The 21,320-nt window shown below is 45.3% G+C and overlaps 1 protein-coding gene across 3 annotated transcripts in view; it reads right to left on the bottom strand.

Annotated features, from left to right (window-relative positions):
• The window catches only part of ZFP28 (ZFP28 zinc finger protein), a 79,139-nt gene that overhangs the window by 35,329 nt on the left and 22,490 nt on the right, over positions 1-21,320 (bottom strand). Inside the window, exons 1-6 of one of the 3 annotated variants that reach the window (XM_067720515.1) lie at positions 15,991-16,343; positions 14,339-14,431; positions 12,335-12,426; positions 7,058-7,184; positions 6,786-6,881; positions 4,247-4,410 (exon numbers count right to left, since the gene is read on the bottom strand). In XM_067720515.1, the coding sequence (XP_067576616.1) occupies positions 4,247-4,410; positions 6,786-6,881; positions 7,058-7,184; positions 12,335-12,426; positions 14,339-14,431; positions 15,991-16,129 (711 nt within the window). In that variant the 5' untranslated portion in view covers positions 16,130-16,343. Of the gene's footprint in view, positions 1-4,246; positions 4,411-6,785; positions 6,882-7,057; positions 7,185-12,334; positions 12,427-14,338; positions 14,432-15,990 lie in introns of those variants that run through there. The other 2 variants (XM_067720514.1, XM_067720521.1) reach the window with 2 other exon arrangements.

Raw genomic sequence — 21,320 nt, 5'->3', positions numbered from 1 at the left:
ACTTTGATGTTTTCCACACAGAAGTGTTACTCAGTTTAATGTCAGCTCCTGGGTTATGTGTAATGCTTAAGAAGGTCTGCCTCAAGCCAAGGTTATAGAAATATTCTAAATTTTTCTTGTATTTTAATATTATACCTTTAGATCTCTAATCTGTCAGAACTTCATCAGTGTGCAAAGTATAGATCTATGTCTTTCCAGAGAGCTAACTGTCCCAAGGCCATCTGATCAATCTGTCTTTGCCCCACTGAAATGAAAAATCCTTTTTACCATATATAAGGGCAGTCAAAACCCCCTACATGCTCTGGATAAGATTGTCCATCTCCTAACCTTGATGCCGAAGTAAAGAGGAAGCCCCAAAGCTCCATTTTCCAGTGTCCTCTGGATAAGAGCTCCCATCTCATGGCCACAGGCAGCAACCAAGAGGAAACCTGAGAGCTCTGGGTACTCCAGGTACCTTCAGGTGTAGGAGGTGCTCCAGGTAAGTATTCTCCTCTAGGTGTAAGAGTATCCACTAAAGGGCAGGGGATCTCGTTTTGGGTGATGAAAATGTTCTAAAATTAACTGTGGTGATGGTTGCACAACTCTGAACATACTAAAGTCATTGAATCATATACTTTTTTTTTTGGCTGCGCCACACGGCTTGCGGGATCTTAGTTCCCTGACCAGGGACTGAACCCAGGCCATGGCAATGAAAGTGCCGAGTCCTAACCATGGGACCACCAGGGAATTCCCTGAATCATATACTTTAAGTGGGCAAATTGTATGGTACGTGAATTATCTCAATAAGACCACTACCAAAACAAAACAAAACCCAAAACAAAACTTTCCACCAACCTCTAAAGCACGATTGACAAAGAGTGAACAGAACTCTCATGAACCTTGTTAAGCCATCAATTCTCCCTTCCTGCAATACTCAGAGCATCATAATTATCTGCTTTGAGACTGTCATGATTATTCTCATCGTGCCCTTTGGGGCTGAGTTTTTTCTAGTTCTTCCCTAGTCCCTTGGTTCTAATGCCCATATGTTCTGGGGGAGTAAAGCACTCCCTCCCAGCACTCCCTGATTCCCTCTTTAGGTCATTTCTCATCATGTACAAGTATGTACATATCACATACTTACTATATAGTATTTCAATTTTTAGTTTGTCTTCTCCCACTAGATTTGTGAAGAAAAACGTTTTTGTACATTTTGCACCTCGCTGTATCCCCAGCACCTAAAACAATGCCTGTAACATTAGTAAACGCTCCATTAATGTTAATTTAATAAGTACTACACTCTTTGCTATATCACAGTACTATCTAGATGGTCAAAATGAGCTTGTCAACTTAAAAACACATAAGGACTCTTCTACCAATGAATTTACAAATTTAACTTGGGGAGAAATATCTTTGCTAGACTGAGTCTGTCTATACAGAGACATGTCTAGCTTTTCATTTACTCTGTTTTTTAATATTTAAAAAATATTTAACTTTTGGGCTTCCCTGGTGGCACAGTGGTTGAGAGTCTGCCTGCCGATGCAGGGAACACAGGTTCGTGCCACAGTCCAGGAAGATCCCACATGCCGTGGAGTGGCTAGGCTCGTGAGCCATGGCCGCTGAGCCTGTGCATCTGGAGCCTGTGCTCTGCAACGGGAGAGGCCACAACAGTGAGAGGCCCGCGTGCCGCAAAAAAAAAAAAAGAAAAAATTTAACTTTTAACATCCACATTCATAAGCCAACTGCAATATGTATGTTCTCCTGTTTTGGTATTAGTCTTGTCAGTCTCATAGAACAAGGTGGGAAGCTTTACTGTATTTATTTTATGCTCTAGAACAATTAAATATCACAGAACTTGTTTGTGATGCTTTTCCACAGGTGAAAGTGTTGAACTACCTTTTGTAGTTTATTTCATGGCTATTAACCTATTCAAGTTTTCTAGCTTGTTCATTTTAGTTCATTTTTAATACTACCCCCTAGTTAGTCCTACATTCTACCTTTTGTTCTAATTGGCCTATTATCACTTGTAAGCGCCAGGTGAGGTGAGACTCTCTCACCAACAATGCTAGACGTCATTATATTTATTCATAGAGGGAGGTGCAAGCCACCATGTTACCTTGTATATCATACAATCTTTCAATTCTGAATGTGTTCATTTTTCCTACCTATCAGGAGAGTAAAGAGTTCTCCATCTACTCTAAAATTTGTAGGCTTCTTAGTCTTGACCTACTGGTTCATTACACTTGCAGCTGAACATAACTGTAAGGAAAACTCTACCTTAATGGCATTAATTATAAGCCCAGGAAGGTATGATAAACCCTTTAAGTGGGTTATCTAACATATTCTTCAAAACAAGTGTTTCAAATGGAAAAGTAACATGAATATCGTTCTTTATTTTTAAAAGATTAAGCTGGCTACAGTGCTAAAAATGCACTTAAGGGAAGCAAGAGGGAAAATGGTTGCAACGCTATGCAGAAATCCAAACAAGATGGTTGCATCTTTGACCATGATAATGGCACAAGTTGGAAAGAAGTGGATAGATAGATTTAGAATATTGAAGCTAGAGGACCTGGTGGTATGCAGGTGAAGAGGAGGGAATAACTGAGGATGACTCTCCGGTATGAATTCGCTGATGGTGAGCAAGGTGTACACTCTGCCTAAAGGCTTTTCCACATTCTTTACATTCATAGGGCCTTTCTCCAGTATGAATTCTCCTATGCAGCGTCAGATGGGCAATCTGGTTGAAGGCTTTGCTGCATTCCTTACACTCATACGGTTTCTCTCCTGTGTGAATTCTCTGATGCAGAGTAAGGGATTTACGATGGCTAAAGGCTTTCCCACAGACGTTACAGTCGTAAGGTTTCTCGCCTGTATGACACCTTTGGTGACAGATCAGGGTTGCCCTCTGTCTGAATGCCTTCCCACATTCAAGACATGCATACGGTCTTTTGCCAGAGTGGAGCCTCTGATGTTGAACAAGATAGGAGCCATCACTAAAGGCCTTCCCACATTCAATACATTCATAAGGCTTCTCGCCAGTATGAACTCGCTGGTGTTGAATAAGGTGTGCAATTTGACTGAAGGCCTTCCCGCATACCTTACATTCGTATGGTTTCTCTCCAGTGTGTACTTTCTGATGTTGTGCCAGGTGTGCATTCTGGCTGAAGGCTTTGCTGCACTCCTTACATTTGTAAGGTTTCTCCCCAGTATGAATTCTCTGATGATGGGCAAGGTGAGTGTTCTGCCGAAAAGCTTTCCCACATTCCTTACATTCGTAGGGTTTCTCTCCAGTATGAACTCTTTGATGAAGAGTGAGTGAGCCACGATGGCTAAAGGCTTTCTCGCAGATATTACATTCATAGGGTTTCTCTCCTGTGTGAATTCTCTGATGGACAGTCAGGGATGAGCCATGGCTAAAAGCCTTCCCACACACGTTACATTTGTAAGGTCTCTCTCCAGTATGAATTCTCTTATGCTGAATAAGTCCTATATGATCAGTGAAAGCCTTCCCACAATCAATACAATCAAAGGGTTTCTCTCCAGTGTGACAATACCTCCGATGACGTATAAGAGAAGCATTCTGCCTGAAAGCTTTCCTACAGTCAATGCATTCATAGGGTCTTTTCCCAGAGTGAATCCTTCGATGATGAGCTAGAGATGAACAATCACTAAAAGCTTTCCCACATTCGATACATTCATAGGGTTTCTCTCCAGTATGAACCCTCTGGTGTTGAGCAAGATGTGCAAGCTGGCTGAAGGCTTTATGACACTGCTTACATTGATAAGGTTTCTCTCCAGTATGAACTCTCTGATGTTGAATGAGATGAGCATTCTGGCTGAAGGCTTTTCCACATTCAGTACATTTGAAGGGTTTTTCTCCTGTGTGGATTCTCTGATGTTGAGCAAGGTGGGCACTCTGGCTAAAGGCCTTCCCACATTCGATACATTCATAGGGTTTCTCTCCAGTATGAATTCTTTGATGAAGAGTAAGAGTTGAGATTTTGCTGAAAGTTTTCTCACAGTCATTACATTTCAAAAGTTTCTTTTCTCCATAGACTTGCTTGTGTTTTTTCACAAAGGAATGTGCTTTTAAGCTTTTCTTATCTGTGTCAAAATTATATATTCTCTCTTCAATAGGAAATACCTGTTTTATATAAGATAATGTATTCAGATGAAAAACTGTCCCAGATTTGTTACAGTGGTCTCCTTTCTCAATAAGGGTACCTATATGACTGACTGTCTCTTGCCTAAAATGTGTCTTCTGACTTACCAGCTCCCTCTCAAACAGGTCTTCACGTTTCCAGTTTTCCCCTAATGTGGAACATTTAAGGTCACAGCCTGTAAGTCTTTCCATTATCATTGCCTGGGACAATTTTTCCTCATAGATGTCCTGGTTTGGAGATAATTCCTTTCTCATCCATACATACTCCAAGTCTGAAAGATATTAAGAAAGCAAACGTCTCCCTTATTTAATGCCAAAAGAATGGAAACTTCCAAATGAAACCATATGAATCAAAACAGTTGCTGAAGCCCACAAAGGTACATGTTTTTGACAGTTCTTAAAGTTAAGCAGCGTGACCACCCTTGTGTTTCTTGAATAAACCCTCCTTGGCTCTGATATATTATTTCAACATGACTTTTTATTTAAGATATTGCACCAATATTCATAATTGATTTTGTCTGTAATCTCCTTTTTTTGGGTGCTGTTTTGGCAATATTTTGGTATCAAATATTATGCTGTCTTCATTTTTTATAGTTCTCCTTTTTATTCTGTCATGGAACACTTTAAACAATGTTGAAATTGTTCCTTACAGGCTTTATAGAATTTATTTGTAAAACTATTTGGGGTTGTGGCTTATTTTCTTGGGGGAGGCAGTTCTTAGACGATTTTCAACATTTCTTCAATGGTAACCAGTCTGTTTAAATTTTCTATCTCTGGTGTCAGTTGTGTTTATTATATTTTCGCAAAGTATCATCCATTTCATCCAGGTTTTCAAATTATTTACAGAGACTTGCATTACAAAAATAGATCCGTATGATTCTCTTATGTACTTAGGTGTCAGTGGTCATTTACAATTATTTCTTTTCTTGTATTTTCTTTCATTTGTCTGGATAGTTTATATATTTTATTGGTTTTCTAAAGAAGCCTATGTTGGATTTATTTTCATTAGATCTACTGTTTTCTGATTCATTTATTCCTACTTTTATCTCTAGCAGTATAAATCACTATATATAACTTATTTCAGTCTCCTTGAGATTCATTTTGTTCTTTTTCTAATATCTTGAATTGGATGCTTAATTTATTTTTTAAAATTATTTATTAATGTACACCATTAGGGCTATAAGTGACCTACCAACGTCCACTTCTTAAAACTTTGAGAACTGAAAGCAGGAAAAGGCCACACTACAGCCCGCAGAATAAACTAACCTCCTCACTTGAAGCTCATTTCCCTGCAATATATGTCTATAGGCTATTATCTGGCTTTCTAAACCAGAAAAACAGCTTTCAAGCACGACAGGGAAAAAAATTAATAAACTGAAGAAAATAACCTGAGTCAAAAATCCCAATAGGTAGAGTAAAAGTGGGAAGATGATGGACAAAGAGAGAGGAGGTAACATTAGTGGGCTAATTTCTTCATCTTTCATATCGGTATCAAAAGACAATGTTTTGAATCTCAAGTGGATGAATTTTAAAATACAAATTTAAAAATAGATGAAGTCATAAAGTTAACAGTTGTAGAACTAAAACCTTTCCAATTGAAGGGGGAAAAAAGACATAAACAACAAAACAAAAAGAAACAATAAAAAACAAACACCAAAGAGAAAAATAATTAAAAGCAGAGAGAACATAGCTATAATACTTGTTAATTTGGTAAGTCACATCTTAAAGAAAGGAAAATACTTAAACAAGTTTGAACAACTAAACACCAATCTGTTTAAAGAACTGAGAAATGTTGAAAGTCAGGGATGATTACAACAATACAGTGCTTGAGCAGAACTAGGTAAACAGCAATGGAACATAACAGAGTTCAGAAACAGACTGTTGTATTTATAGGAAATCACTAAAGGTAAAGGTGGTATGTCATACCAGTGGGGAAGAAAAGATCCACTTAAAAAATAGTGTTAGAGGGACTTCCCTCATGCTCCAGTGTTAAAGAATCCGCCTTACAACGCAGGGGATGTGGGTTCGATCCCTGGTCAGGGAACTAAGATCCCACACACCACAGGGCAACGAAGCCCACATGCCACAACTACTGAGCTCACACACCTCAACTAGAGAGCCTGTGTGCCACAAACTACAGAGCCCACGTGCTCTGGAGGCTGCGCGCCACAACTACGGAGGCCACGCACCCTGGAGCCTGCGCACCACAACTAGAGAGAGAAAACCCACACACCACAACTAGAGAGAAGCCCGCATGCCACAACAAAAGATCCTGCATGCCTCAATGAAGATCCCACGTGCTAGAAGAGCCTGCATGCTGTAAACTGCAGAGCCCACATGCCCTGGAGCCTGCGTGCCACAACTAGAGAGAGAAAGCCTGCATGTCACAACTAGAGAGAAGCCCGCGAGCCACAAGGAAATATCCTGCATGCCGCAACAAAGATCCTGCATGCTGCAACTAAGACCTGATGCAGCCAAAAAATAAACAAAATAAATAAATAAATGATAAATAAAATCTTTAAAAAACATAGTGTTAGAACAAGAAGTTTCAATTTGGGAAGGACTTTGAGAGGTATTTTCCAGCAAATATTAGAGGGAAGAAACACCTTTAGGATAGTTTTCCCAGATCTAGTTATCCTGCATTTACCTGGGGGCAGCCCTCTTGTTATCTCTCCTTTCAACATCCAGGGCTCTTTATCCTGCTCCAATAAGGAGATCACATCTGGTTTAGAAATGCAAAGACCTGCATATAAGAGGAAATAAGAAAATTAGCTATGCTGTGAATATTCCAGAGCTATGACACAGTCTAAATGGTACTGAGAGAAGAGAAACATTGTAGGAAAATGCTGATAAAGTCATGAAAGGCTACTGAAGTGGAAAGACTCCTAGAGGGAGGTGGAGGGAGGAATATACTCTTACCCAATGAAGCCAGGTTCCTATAGTTCTCTAACATCACCTTCTTATACAAAGTCCTTTGACCAAGATTCAGCCATTCCCACTCATCTTTGGAGAAGTCTATGGCTATATCCGTGAAAGACACTGAATCCTGAAACGACACAAATATAATCTTGCTCAATCAGTGTTCATGCCCTGACTTAGCTGGCCTTAGGGTAAAGAGTTACGCTGTTCACATTTGGGAAAAAGAAATTGTGAGTAACTGCCCTGGGAGAATCTAAATGATCAAGGTCATGTAGTTATTTACTGAAACACTTTTCTGCCTATATTTATATATATTAAAAGAAAAAATGAGTGATAACTCTCTGTTCTTGAAGCATTTTATGGTGTGAGAAGACATTCTCAAATAAAAAAGTGTTGATTGCATTCAAAACACAATATCATCAAGCACTAAATTATTTTATCTATGTTAGGAGTTAGCTCACTTTCTACATGGAAAAACTACAGAGCTCTGGGACTGCAATAGAAAGTTTCAAGGAATGATGCTGACCTGATGAGTATGACTTCAATCTCCACAACATACTCTAAGAAATCTTAGTGTTCTCGAGATATTAAGAGGTATGCCTAAAAAGAATGAAAGAAAAAAATGCCCAGCACTATTATTTTGTTTTGAAAAACAAACATATTAGGAGAAAACTCATTTGGCAAGTTATTTTTTGATAATCTGCTGAGAAGTATCAAGAGATGATATGAGGTAGGCACATGACAGGTAACCTGTGTTTTGTTACATGGGCTGAATTTCTAACCAACCATGAAGTGAGGCCAGTTCTATGGTTGATGGCAGATTTTTCATTTCTTCCTCTTTTTTTTTTTTTTTGTGATTTCACTTATACCAACATCTAAGAATGAGTTTTAAATAAAACCAGAGAAAAAGGTTAGATTATTATTATTCCAAAGAATTCAGACTCTGTCACTTACTAGCTGGGTGATCTTTGCCAAGTCAATTAACTTCTGTGTGCTTCAAGATTTCCCTCCTAAAAAAGTGGTAATAATTTTAGTACCTACCTCATGGTAGCACTGTGAGAATTAAATGAAGTAACAGGCACACTACCTGGCTAAGTACTCAAGAATTTTTACCTATGATAATTATGAAGGAGAGATGGGAAAGAAAGAAGAGCAGGAGGCCAGGAAGAGGTGATACATTTGGTTTAGTATTTCAATAAACGTTTTACCTATATTTTATTTTACTAATTTCAGTAAGCTATAGTAGTTAAGAACATGGTGTCTGAAGCCAGATAACCTATGTTCAAATCCTGTCCAGCTCAGCAAACCTAAGCTATTAGTTTTGGTTTCAACTGTTGAAGACACTTTAAATACTTCTAAAGAACAGTCTATTGCATTTACATATAAATATTCACCATTTTTGTTGCACTTCCTTCATTCCTAATGTTCCAAATTCCCTTCTGATATAATTTCTACTGGAAAAACTTCCTTTTGTAATTCTTTTAAAAATCTGTCTATGAATTTTCTTAGTGTTCATTCACAAGAGAAACTATTTCCCCTTCTTGAAGGCTTTTTTACTGGACACAGAATTCTGGGTTGACAGTTCTTTTCTTCGAGCACTTTAAAAGTTGTTCTACTTTTCTGACTTCTGACTTCCATGGTTTCTGATGAGAAATCCACAGTTATCCAAATCACTGTTGTCCTGCATGTTAAGCACTGTTTTTCTCTGGCTGCTTTTGAAGTTTTTTTCCCTTGTCTTCAGTTTCAGCAGTCTGATTATGACATTTCTGGGTAGGGATTTCTCTGGGTTCATCACATTGGAGTTTGATGAGCTTTATAGACCCACATGTTTATGTCTTTCACTGAAGTTGGTAATTTTTCAGCCATTATGTCTTCAAATATTTTTTCTACACTTCCTTTTCTCCTCTTTTTGGGGGGATTCAATGATAGAAATGTTGAACATTTTGGTATTGTCTTATAGGACCCTGAGGCTTTGTTCAATCTTTTTTCTCGCTGTTATTCAGATTAGATAGTGTCTGTTTATCCTCAAGTTCACTAACTCTCTCCTCTGTCATCTCCATTGTGCCACTAGTCCATCCAGTGACCTTATTTTGGTTACTACATTTTTCATTTCTTGTTCATATTTTCTATTTCTTTGCTGAGACTATCTTTCCACTAGTTTCAAGAATGTTCAACCTTACTTGTTGGAACACTTTTATAACAGCTGCTTTAAAGTCTTTATCAGATAATTCCAACATTGGTGTCACATCAACGTTAGTATCCGGTGGTGGCCTTTTCCCCTATGAATTGAAATTTTCCTAGTTTTTCATTAGCTGAATAATTTTGGATTATATTTCTGACATTCTGGATATTATGAGACTCTACGTCTTGTTTAAATTCTCTATGGAGAATGTTGGCTGATATTTTCTTCAGGCTGCAAGTTCTAACCAGCCTTCTGTGGGTGGTGGTTTCAACAGCAGTTCCATTTTCAACCCTGTGCAGTGATATTCACCTTTGTCCTACTTACCAGTAAGTGGCCAGCCTGGTCTAAGGCCAGCCTGAGACCTTAGTTCATTCTCATAGACTATGGTATGCTCTTCAGGGTCAGATACATACACGAGCAGCTCAGAGTGAGCTGCTTAGGAGATCATAAACAACTTGATGTGGGTGACTTCTTCCCTCTCTGGGATCTCTCCAGTACTTTGTTTCCCAGGGGGCTCCTCTTTTTCGTTCTCTGGCCAGATAACTGGGCCTTATTTATTCCATTCCATTGTGCACTTACCACTTTAAAAGGGAGATTTCTGCTCCCCTCCCCCTCATTCTGAGCATTAGATCCCTTTCCCACTTCTTGAGTCTACAACTAGAAAGTTTCTCCTGCAGTTCTTTCTATCCACGCCAATGCCTACTTCTGAGTTCTGTGCTTGTTGAATCCATGTTAAAGAGATACTGGAAGGAAAAAAAAAGGTAATCACACTGCAGGTCTGGTGGGACTTCACATTTTGGGCTTCTTTCCCAATCTGCCTATGTACTTTTTAGAGACTTCAAATTGCTTCTTCATGCATTCTGGAGCATGCATGCTTCATGCATGCATGCATCCCAGCTTTCAGTGGGAAAGACAGGTGGAGCGTGCTTAGTCCATTACCCAGAACCAGGACTCTCCCAAATTCAGTGAAAAATGTTGTTATTTTTAAAACTAATATTCCAAGGCTTCCCTGGTGGTGCAGTGGTTGAGAGTCCGCCTGCTTATGCATGGGATACGGGTTCGTGTCCCAGTCCAGGAAGATCCCACATGCCACGGAGCAGTTAGGCCCGTGAGCCATGGCCGCTGAGCCTGCACATCCGGAGCCTGTGCTCCGCAACAGTGAGAGGCCTGCGTACTGCAAAAAAAAAAAACAAAAAAAACCCACAAAAAAACTAATATTCCATTGGAAATATAAACATTCCAGATATTCAGTGCTTCTTGTGCATTAAACATCATATTGTAGTTCTTCAGTAGCACATATAGCTAGTGCTTATTATGTGCCAAGTACTTTTCTAAACACTTAAAATATATTGACTCATTAATACTCACAACAGTCCTATAAATTTGGTACTATTATTTTTCCCATTTCACAGTTGAGGGAACTGAAATTAAGGTGATATGTCTAGTATATGGTGGAGCTAGAATTTGTACCCAGGCAGTTTGGTTGCAGAGTCCTTGTTACTAACCTTTATACCATACTCTGGCACTCTTAAAATATATTCTTCTGACCAATAACCATAATGCTTTTGTTTAAAATGTATATATGCTCTAAGAAACAAGTTTCATTGGTAGTACATGTTGTGGCATTAAATCTGTTTTTTTTTTAAAGAAGGTATTTTGCTTTAAGTTGCTTATTGTGTCTTTGATGTAAAATAAAACAATTTTAATATTATAAGTTGTTTTCATTTGATTAGATTTTAAAATTTATGTACCAATTTTTATAGTTTTATAATAATTAATTTGCTGGTGACACTTGTTCAGCAGTTTAATCAGAACATGAATTATAGTTCTTAAGGTTCTATTATTGGTCAATAAGATATTAATATTAAAAACATTCTGTGGCTTCCCTGGTGGCGCAGTGGTTGAGAGTCCGCCTGCCGATGCAGGGGACATGGGTTTGTGCCCCGGTCCGGGAAGATCCCACATGCCGCGGAGCGGCTGGGCCCGTGAGCCATGGCCGCTGAGCCTGCGCGTCCGGAGCCTGTGCTCCGCAGCGGGAGAGGCCACAACAGTGAGAGGCCCGCGTACCGCAAAAAAAAAAAAAAAAAAAAAAAAAAAAACATTCTGGAGTAGAGTAAGTGTGAGAAACTCTAATCTGCAAGAAATGAAAAATTAGGAATTTAGTCCAAAGAAATCAGAGATGAGGGCAAAAATTCAAATACAAGGATGATAACTGCAACGCTCTCTATTAAATAGTAAAATATTGGCAACAATTTACCTATGGAACAACAAAGGGCTGATTAAATAGATTATGGTATTCATCCTAGAAAGAAAAAAGGATGTAGTACATTCCCTGGCATTTTAAGACACTATGGCTCCAGTCAAGTAGGGAGGGGAAATCTTTGTTTACTCTGGCGAAAATGTCACCCATCTCACCTGCGTATCTCCTCCACTTCCTTCAATATGCAACTCAGAAATCCCTTCCTCTGTGACTCAAGCCCTCCCAACGCCTCCTCCTTCCAACAGCGAGTAACATTGTGCAGGATTTCTCACGAAGATGGCAAAAAGGAGCTAAAATAAGCAGATTTCCTTCTGCCAGATTGTGGCCTATCACAGAGCTTCATCAGTACAGATGAAGGGGCACCTTTTTGTAATTCACCCAAAGGCACTCATCGGGCTACTAATGGCCCTTCCCCTCCACTCCACAGGAAGTCCACTCTCTACCTGCAGCACTGATCACACTGTAAAAATAAATGTTTGCTACCTTTTCATTTCTCCAACAGATAGTAAGCTCTCTGAGAGCAAGGATGGGGATTTAGGAACTAGGCAGATCGTGGCTCTCAAATCTCCTCTAAGGACTGTATTTCTGTATTGTCAGATACTTATGAAAAAAAAGAGTACAAGGGAAGGGCTCACAGTGGGTCATTTCTTGAGTGAAGAATAAACATTGAATAGGAAAAAGAGGAAGCTCTGTAAGAGTGTATTGGGCTGTTTGAAGCTACCTATAGCCCCAATACTCGTCAGAAAGAGAGGAAATAGGAGCCAGGCCCCAAAGTGGGACAATTTTCAGAAGGAAACAAACATTACCGAGTCCTGAAAAGCAAGGGAATACTAACCAGGGACATGGCTTTAAGAAGTTCAATTCCCATCACCTTCTCCTTTTCCTGGCTCCTCATGTGGAGAAGGGCTTCATCCTGAGAGGGCACAGCTGGGAGGAAGAGAAAGGAACGGTGAGAGACTAGTGAGAGACTCTAGGAACGGTGAGTAGCTCGAATAATCACAACCTAGAAACTTTTCCCTTCAGATCCCTCTGTTCTCACTCCCCTATTCCTACTCGACCCTCCTCTCACAATCCAGGCACTCCCTGGGAAACCAATAATTTACAGCTGGGGTTCTGCTCTGCTCTGGATTTTCAGGCCGAGGACAATCTCTCTCTTGCTCAAAGCCACCCATTCATTAACAACAGAGATGTATTAGGAGTGCTGCATATATTCATACTCTGATGTGACCTTCACGACCTTCAGTGAAAATAGGGAATACTGTCACTGTTTCACACGTGAAAGCTCTGGGAAGTGAAGTCTTTTGCACAAGTCACACAGCTTGTAAACAATGGAGCCCAGTCATCAACCTGTCTGCGTGACTCTACCAGCCAAGTTATATGCTCAAGCAGACACCAGAATATAACAGAAAAACACCTCATGTGCAACTAACTACTCAGGACTTATAAAGAGTCTATCAGATTTGAAAAAAGCCATCTTCCCCAGAAAGAGGTATTACCTTTGTTACAACAGAGTCCATGTGGCTTACGGATAGCTGGACCAAAAAACTGTCAGGAGACTCAGGCTCTCCTTTTCTAGCAAACTATAGCTCTGAAGTCCCTTGCCACTTCACCCCACCCCCAGCCCTCCAGCCAAGTTTCTTCAATCAGGAAGAGAATAAAAATATCTGACTTAATTTTGGTTTCTTTCCACTAAACTCCACTGCTTTTTCAAAGCATTATTATAATGATGAATATAAGAATGAACACTTACGGAGCACTAGTTACTATGTGACAGGGACTACACAAAGTGCTTTACAGGTATGAGCTCACTTAATCCTTATAACAGTCCTATGAGGTATAGAATATCATCTTCATTTTACATAACAGAAACTGGGTCAGAAAGTTTAAGAAAAAAAAACTTGCGCAGTGGAGGTCTTGGGATCTGAACTCTTAGGGTCAGCTTCTTAAACTGTCAAAAGTGGTTAAGAATACCCAATTCAAGGGGATTACATGAGGGCCAGTACAGAGGGGGACTCTGGAGTCAGCCTGTCCTCGATGTGAATCCTGGCTCCTCCACTTACTAGTGATTATTTGTCCTCTCTATGCTTCAGTGTCCTCATCTATAAAAAAGAGATAAGATAGTTTCCACCTCATAATGTTGTGAGGTTTGGTGTTAACACACCCAAAAGGTCTTAGAACTGTGTCTGGGCCACAGTAAGCACTCAGTAAATATTACCTATTGTTACTGCATGCAGTAAAACAAGCAAAGAACAATAGGGCTATGAGCAGTGCTTCTTTCCCTTCTCTCTCTCTCTTTACTCACTCTGGCTGGGGGCGGGGGTAGCGGGAGACAGAGAAGTGTGAGATAGAAATGGGGGAGTATTTTTGTTCATCTACTAAAAGGTGACTAAGCCATGGAAAGGCTGGGATCCCTCAGCACTTCCAGACGAAGCTGTGAATCTCGCCTTCCTCCCAAGTCTCATCCCACAGTGATAATGTAGGACAGGACTCTAACAGGTTAAAAAATAAAAATATTAAATACTGAGGTCCTCCTTGAACAGCAGCACAGCACTCAGAGGTAATGTTCTAATGGGGAATGCTCTCTCCCCTGGGTCCTTGGAGATACGCAGACAGACCTGGAAGGGGAGTGTCTGGTTAGGAGACTCTGGGCAAGTCAAGAACCCTCCTTGAATTCAGCTCCACACTCTGGCCCGAGATGACCGTCCAAATCTTTGGACTTCTGGGTCCAACAGACTCTGAGGCCAGGGACATCTTCCTCCAGCACTTGGGCCCAGGAACAGCACCCCCAAACCTTAATTTTCACTCTTGCAGCCATACCAAGGCCGTCTGCCACTCTTACCTCCATACTTAGTCCCGTGGACGTGTGTAGTGTCCCGACTTCCACACCATCCAGGTGGGGCAGGCAAGAAATGCTTCAGCCCTGTAAGGCCAACTGGCCCAAGACAGGAGAACACAAGCAGATTCACAGGTTGCATCAGTCCGGACTACCAAGTTCCAGAAACTGCCCTGGGGACTTTGAACCCAGTCCAGCCTTCCCGCCTTTCGAGGGGCGGGACTAACTGTCCCCCAGGATACCCGAAAAGACCACCAAATAAGGAATACCCTGCACCCTCCCAGATTCACCACACCCCTTTCCCTTCTTCCCCTATAAACTCTTGCCCGACCCTCGCCCGGGTGCGACTTCTCTGGCCCCTTTCTCTCGGACCAGTGAACCTCGCGCCCGGGAGCGCTCCCTAATAAAGCTCACTTGAAGCTTTCCTCTGTTTCGCGGTGCCGTTTGTTAAGATCCGACCTTACATTTGGTGCCGAAACCCGGGAGGGGTACCAAGCCCCGCGGGTTACCGCGCGGACCGCTCCTCCCCTCCCCCAGGAGACAACCAGGGAACCTCTACTCATCCACCCGATCCGGCAGAAAACGGGGTAAGTCCCCCTCCCTTGTTCCCTCCGACCCTCAGAGTCCCTGCCCACCGGACTCCCCGTCCTTAATCGCGGCCGCGTCAGGGACTCCTCCGTTCTCTCTCCGGGCCTCGGGCAACTGTGGAGACGTCCCAATCGCCTGACCGCCCTCCGACCTGCCGTGAATTGGAGACAGAGACCAGGGACGCCTCTCTCCCTCTCCATTCACTCAGGGACAGACTGGGGGTCATGGGAACCTCACAATCGAAACCAGATTCTAAGACGCCCCTGGGGTGTCTCCTAGCCAATTTTACAGCCCTCGGTTTCTCCCAAGATCTCCGTCGCCGACGGCTTATTTTCTATTCCACTGTGGCCTGGCCACAATATCCTCTAGACAATCCATCCTGAAGGGACTTTCGATTTTAACATCCTCCGTGATCTAGATAATTACTGCCGCAGGACGGACAAATGGTCCGAGGTTCCCTATGTTCAGCCCTTCTTGTATTTGCGCTCCCGCCCTTCCCTCTGCCTCGATTGTTCCACTTCCCAGATCCTTCTTGCCAAACAGACATCTCCTACATCCAAGCCCTTAATTTCCTTTGACGATGACCCCTCTCCACTAGCTGACCCACCCGAATCTCTCGCCTCTCCCCCCTCCAGAGCTCCTCTCCAACCTCCACCCTACCCTGAGGCGGTCCCTCCTCCTCCCGAACCTGCTCTGTCCCCTCCAACCGTTCCCCCGCCTCCCTCGAAGGTTTCTCCTCCCACGCCCCTTGCTTCGCCAATTAGTACACATGCACGCTCTCACGACTCCCAAGATTCAAATCTCCTCTGCCCTCCGAGGGAGGTAGCAGGAGCGGAAGGATTAGTTAGAGTTCATGTTCCCTTTTCTCTCCAAGATCTCTCTCAAATAGAAAAGCGATTAGGCTCCTTTTCTGCCGACTCTTCCCGCTACATTAAAGAATTTCGCTATCTCTCTCAAGGTTACGATCTAACCTGGCACGATATCTTTGTGGTCCTATCTTCTACTCTGACCCTTGACGAGAGGGAAAGAATTCAAACTGCCCGAAACCATGCGGATCAGGTTCACCTTACCGACAACTCCATGCCTGTCGGAGCGACTGCCGTACCTGGCACCGATCCAGGCTGGACTTCTCAGGATGGCCAAGATGGCCGTCGTAAACGCGACCTCATGATCCAATGCCTCCTGGCTGGCATGCAGGCTGCCGCTCATAAGGTAGTCAATTTTGAAAAACTAAAAGAGATAACCCAAGAACCTAACGAAAATCCAGCTATCTTTCTCAATCGCCTTACAGAGGCCTTAACTCTCTACACCCGGCTGGACCCCGACACCCCGGCAGGGGCAGCGGTCCTAGCCACCCATTTTATCACCCAATCAGCCCCGGACATCCGAAAGAAATTAAGACGGGCAGAAGACGGCCCTCAGACCCCTATTCGAGATCTGGTAAGGATGGCCTTTAAAGTCTATACTGGCCGTGAGGATTTGGCAGAATCCAGCCGACAGGCTCGGATGCACAGAAGGTGGCCCTCCAAACCCAAGCTCTTGTAGCCGCCCTAAGGCCGGCCATCTCCCATGGATCACAGCATCCACGGGGTCCGCAAAAGGCAACCCCGCCGAGGGCCTGCTTCAAATGCGGAAAAGAAGGCCACTGGGCTCGCCAATGTCCCAATCCCCGACCTCCTTCTAAGCCCTGTCCCAGCTGCGGGCTAACGGGCCACTGGAAGAGTGACTGCCCTACGACTGGCCCTCCCTCAGCGTCTCCACGCGGGGGGCAGGCCGACCCAACGGCATTACCACTCGAACTGCTGGGATTGGCTGACGACTGACGGCGCCCTGACTCGAAGACCCCCATCACCCTCGCCGAGCCCAGGGTAAAGCTACAGGTAGTGGGTACGTCCATCTCATATGTGGTGGACACGGAGGCTACCTATTCGGTCCTGCCTACTTATTCCGGGCCAGTTTCTCCTTCCCAGATCTCGGTCATGAGTATTGATGGCAAACTATCCTTCCCACTCCAGACAGGTCCACTCCCATGTCATATCGAAGGACTCCCTTTTACTCATTCCTTCTTAGTCATACCATCCTGCCCAGTTCCCTTGCTAGGCCGAGATGTCCTTTTCCACTTAGGGGCCTCCCTCCAGCTGGTTAGACTTGACCCTAAGGTCCCCTCCTCCCAACTCCTGCTTCTTCTTCTCGGCCTGTCTCTAGAACCCTCCCCCTCCTATCCCCCTCTTCCAATCACACCGAACCCAATCAATCCCCAAGTCTGGGATACTTCTAAGCCCATAATAGCAACACACCATTCCCCCGTTCTCATCCACCTAAAGGACCCCTCCAAATTTCCATTAATGCCCCAATTTCCCATCTCTGAGACTCACCTTAGGGGCCTACAACCTATTATCACCAGACTCCTAAACCAGGGACTCCTCATCCCCACGGACTCTCCCTGCAACACCTCCATCCTGCCTGTCCGCAAGGCCTCTGGGGATTATCGCCTGGTCCAGGACCTCCGACTAATCAATGAGGCCATAATTCCTCTCCACCCAGTAGTCTGGATCCCTAACTTTGCTCTCCTCGCTAAACCCTTATATCTAGCCGCTAAAGAAACCCCTCAAGGACCCCTCACCTCTCCTTCTGCCTTTTGACAGGCCTTTCTCACCCTCCGTAACGCTCTGATATCTTCTCCTCCCATTTCTCTGCCCAATCCAAACCGACCTTTTCACCTTTTTGTGGATGAACGGGCCGGAATAGCCACTGGACTCCTTGCCCAGCCTGTAGGGCCTTCCTACCGTCCCGTGGCTTACCTCTCCAAACAGCTGGACCCAACCATTCGGGGATGGCAACCATGCCTTCGGGCCCTAGCAGCGGCAGCCGAACTGACCAAACACTCTAACTGACTCTGGCCCACCCACTAACCGTGTTTTCCTCCCACCGGCTGGTCGACCTCCTAGGCCACAAGTCTCTCTCCCTCCTGGGCCCCTCCCGCATCCAGGAGTTCCACCTTCTATTCATTGAAAACCCAGCTATTTCTCTTGATCTCTCCCCTCACCTGAACCCGGCTTCCCTCGTGCCTATCTCTGGCATCGGGGGTTTTCCATCCCATTCCTGCCCTCATGTCATAGAACCCTTCAAACCACCAAGAGAGGGACTCTTTGACACCCCTCTTTCAAATCCGGACCGCACTCTCTTTGTGGACAGTAGTTCGATACTCAGTCCTGACGGATGCCGACGGGCGGCCTACGCGGTAGTAACCATCTCAACCATTATCGAGGCCAACCGCCTCCCAGAAGGGACAACCTCTCAAAGGGCTGAACTGATAGCACTCATGCGGGCCCTCTACCTCTCTAAGGGCCAAAGGGCCATCTTTCTCCCTATGGTCGCAGGCATTTCCCTCGCCTCCTCTCTCGTTGCTGCGGGCATCGGGGGAGGAGTCCTAACACACAGTGTCTCAACATCCCGTGACCTAGAACAAAAACTCCAGCTAGCCATCGAGGCTTCTGCCGCCTCCATCACCTCCCTCCAGCGCCAGATCACCTCAGTAGCCCGAGGTGCCCTCCAAAATCGACGAGCCCTGGATCTCCTGACGGCCGACAAAGGAGGTACCTGCCTCTTCCTACAGGAGGAATGCTGCTATTACATCAATGAAACAGGACTAGTCGAAGACAACGTAAAAGCCCTCCATCGCTTAAGAGAAGAACTCCAACGCAAACACCAACAGTCCACCTCCCCAATTCCCGATTGGTGGCGATCCACCCTCTACACCTGGCTAACACCAATCTTAGGCCCCTTAATTCTCATCTGTATCTTGCTCACGTTTGCTCCGTTTTCTTAGGTTCCTTCGCAGGCGCATGGAGGAAGTCTCTCGGGTGGCCACAACCCAAATGCTCCTCGGTCCTTACACTTTGCTTCCTACAGAACCCCCCTAAGCCTCGGACCTCTGGTCGCCCGACTCCCCTTTCGATGCCCCCATTCAGCATGAAGTAGTCAGAGATCAGAACGCCGCCCCATTACACCAAAGATGTCGGGATGTAAGGCCAACTGGCCCAAGGCAGGGGAACACAATCAGATTCACAGGTTGCATCAGACCGAAATTCTCCGGACCACCCAGTTCCAGAAACTGCCCTGGAGACATTCCGGACCACCCAGTTCCAGGAACTGACCTGGGGACTTTGAATCCAGCCCAGCCTTCCCACCTTTCGAGGGGCGGGACTAACTGTCCCCCAGGATACCCGAAAAGACCACCAAATAAGGAATACCCTGCGCCCTCCCAGATTCACCACACCCCTTTCCCTTCTTCCCCTATAAAATCTTGCCCAATCCTCGCCCGGGTGCGACTTCTCTGGCCCCTTTCTCTCGGACTAATGAACCTCGCCCGGGAGCGCTCCCTAATAAAGCTCACTTGAAGCTTTCCTCTGTTTCGCGGTGCTGTTTGTTAAAATCCGACCTTAACTAGCTCCACCGGCCCAACCAGGTGCCTTCCCAGGACTCCAGGGCTTTGGGGCTTTGGGCCACACTGGGTTCTTGGTGGTGGAGTCAGGGTGTGTGGGGGGCTGGGGTGTGGGGTGTGTGTCGGGGGGTGGCCTTCTCCGGAGGCGTTTCCAGTTCTCAGCCACGTAAAATCCTTCATTCGTCCCAATACACGCCGTCGCTCACACGCTGCTGGGACGTGCAAGGTGCACAAAAGACACGCGCAGAAACACGGGCCCCAGTCACACACTTGCCTCCTCTGCGCCCTACCGGTCACATCTCACACCCGCACACACTCTTCCCCCCCCCATTCACACACGTACCTGCCTCCTCCTCCCGGTCACACACACACACACCACGCGCTGACGGTCACAGTCGCCAAATCACGCGCGCACGCTCACGACCTCGCCGCCCCAACATGCAGACCGGGACGCTGACCTCTCGGCGCCTCCCTGTGCCCGGCTCAGCCGCTGCCGCCGCCCCACTCAGACTTTCTCCTCAGAACCGGCCAGACTCGCTCACGTCCGGGTTTCAAGTCTCGTCGGAAGTGGGCGCGTCCTCTCAGCGCAAGGGCCCTTGGGAAACGTAGTGCAGACAGGGGTGGCGGCGGCTTTCTGAAATCTGAGGACTACACTGCTAGGCAGGGTTCCTCCCCGCGGCCTGGTGATCACTGCCCTCTGTCCCCTATTGGTGCCTCCTGGTCAGGAACAGAGCTACCTAGAAGCCTTTTAGCTTCTGGGTCCCACGGCCTCCACGAAAGAAGCCGAGCCCCGGGGACTTCTGGGAGCCGTCGCCGGGCTCGGAGTGCGCAGGAGCAGCTGTCAGGCACTGAGAGCCGAGACCCGAGTAGCCGCTCACCCGCGCCTCGGCCGAAGGTGGGCGGGGTCGCAAGAACGTGGAGCGCGCAGGCGCCTTGAGCAAGGGGAAAGCCAGGGAAGTGGGCGGAGCTTAGGAGAGGCGGGTCTAGGGGCGGAGCCTTCGGGATAGAAGAGCGGAGATTTGGATTTTGCCTGGTGCTTTGTGCACTTGCGGGTGTGTGTGCGCGTGTGCGTGTGTGTGTGTGCGCGCGCGCGCTCTGGGGTCTAGGGGAGGCAGATAATTTATTTCCAAAGGTCTACAGAGCAAGAGGAACTGTACTTAAGAAACGACGTCTTATGAGCCTCATCAGCATCTGTACTTAATTTACATGACAAGATTCTTGACTTTGAGCTGATGCTATAATGAGATGCGATTTGGGGAGGGGCCTTGGAAGCCGGTGATTGTTTTGTATGCCGAAGGGAAATGAGTCACCAGGGGCCGGAGGGCAGACTATGGTAGGCATCCATTAAAGTGGCTCCCAAATGATCCCCGCCTCCTGCTATTCATAACCTCATGTAATCCTCTCCCCTTGGAAGTGAGCTGGACCTAGTGACCCACTTTTAATTAACCAAGTACAAAGATGAGGGGATGCCACTTGTAATATTAGGTTACATAAAGGCTTCGGCTTCCACCTTGGGTACCCTTCTCTTGCCTGCTCACTTACAAGGAAGCCAGCTGCCATGTTGTGAGCTGCCCATGTGGAAAGGAATTGATGTGTCCAGCCAAAGGCCAGCAAGGACCCGAGGCCAGCCAACAGTTTTAATGAGTTTGGAAGATGATTCTCCTCCCATAAAGCCTTCAGATGACTGCTGTCTTGTTGAGAGACCCCAGGAGCCATAGGCACCCAGCTGAGCCATGCCTGGATTCCTTACCCAAAGAAGCTGTAAGATGACAAATGTATGTTTGTCTTAAGCCACTAAGCTTTAGCGTAGTTTGTTACACAACAGCTAATGAACATACTATCACAGCCCTTACTCTCTGATTCAGTGAGTTAAAATAGGGATTCTGGGCTTCCCTCGTGGCGCAGTGGTTGAGAGTCCGCCTGCCGATGCAGGGCACGCAGGTTCGTGCCCTGGTC

This window comes from Pseudorca crassidens, chromosome 20, assembly GCF_039906515.1.
Source record: "Pseudorca crassidens isolate mPseCra1 chromosome 20, mPseCra1.hap1, whole genome shotgun sequence".
In the NCBI taxonomy this organism is placed as follows: Eukaryota; Metazoa; Chordata; class Mammalia; order Artiodactyla; family Delphinidae; genus Pseudorca; species Pseudorca crassidens.
This window is presented reverse-complemented; position numbering and strand designations above follow the sequence as displayed.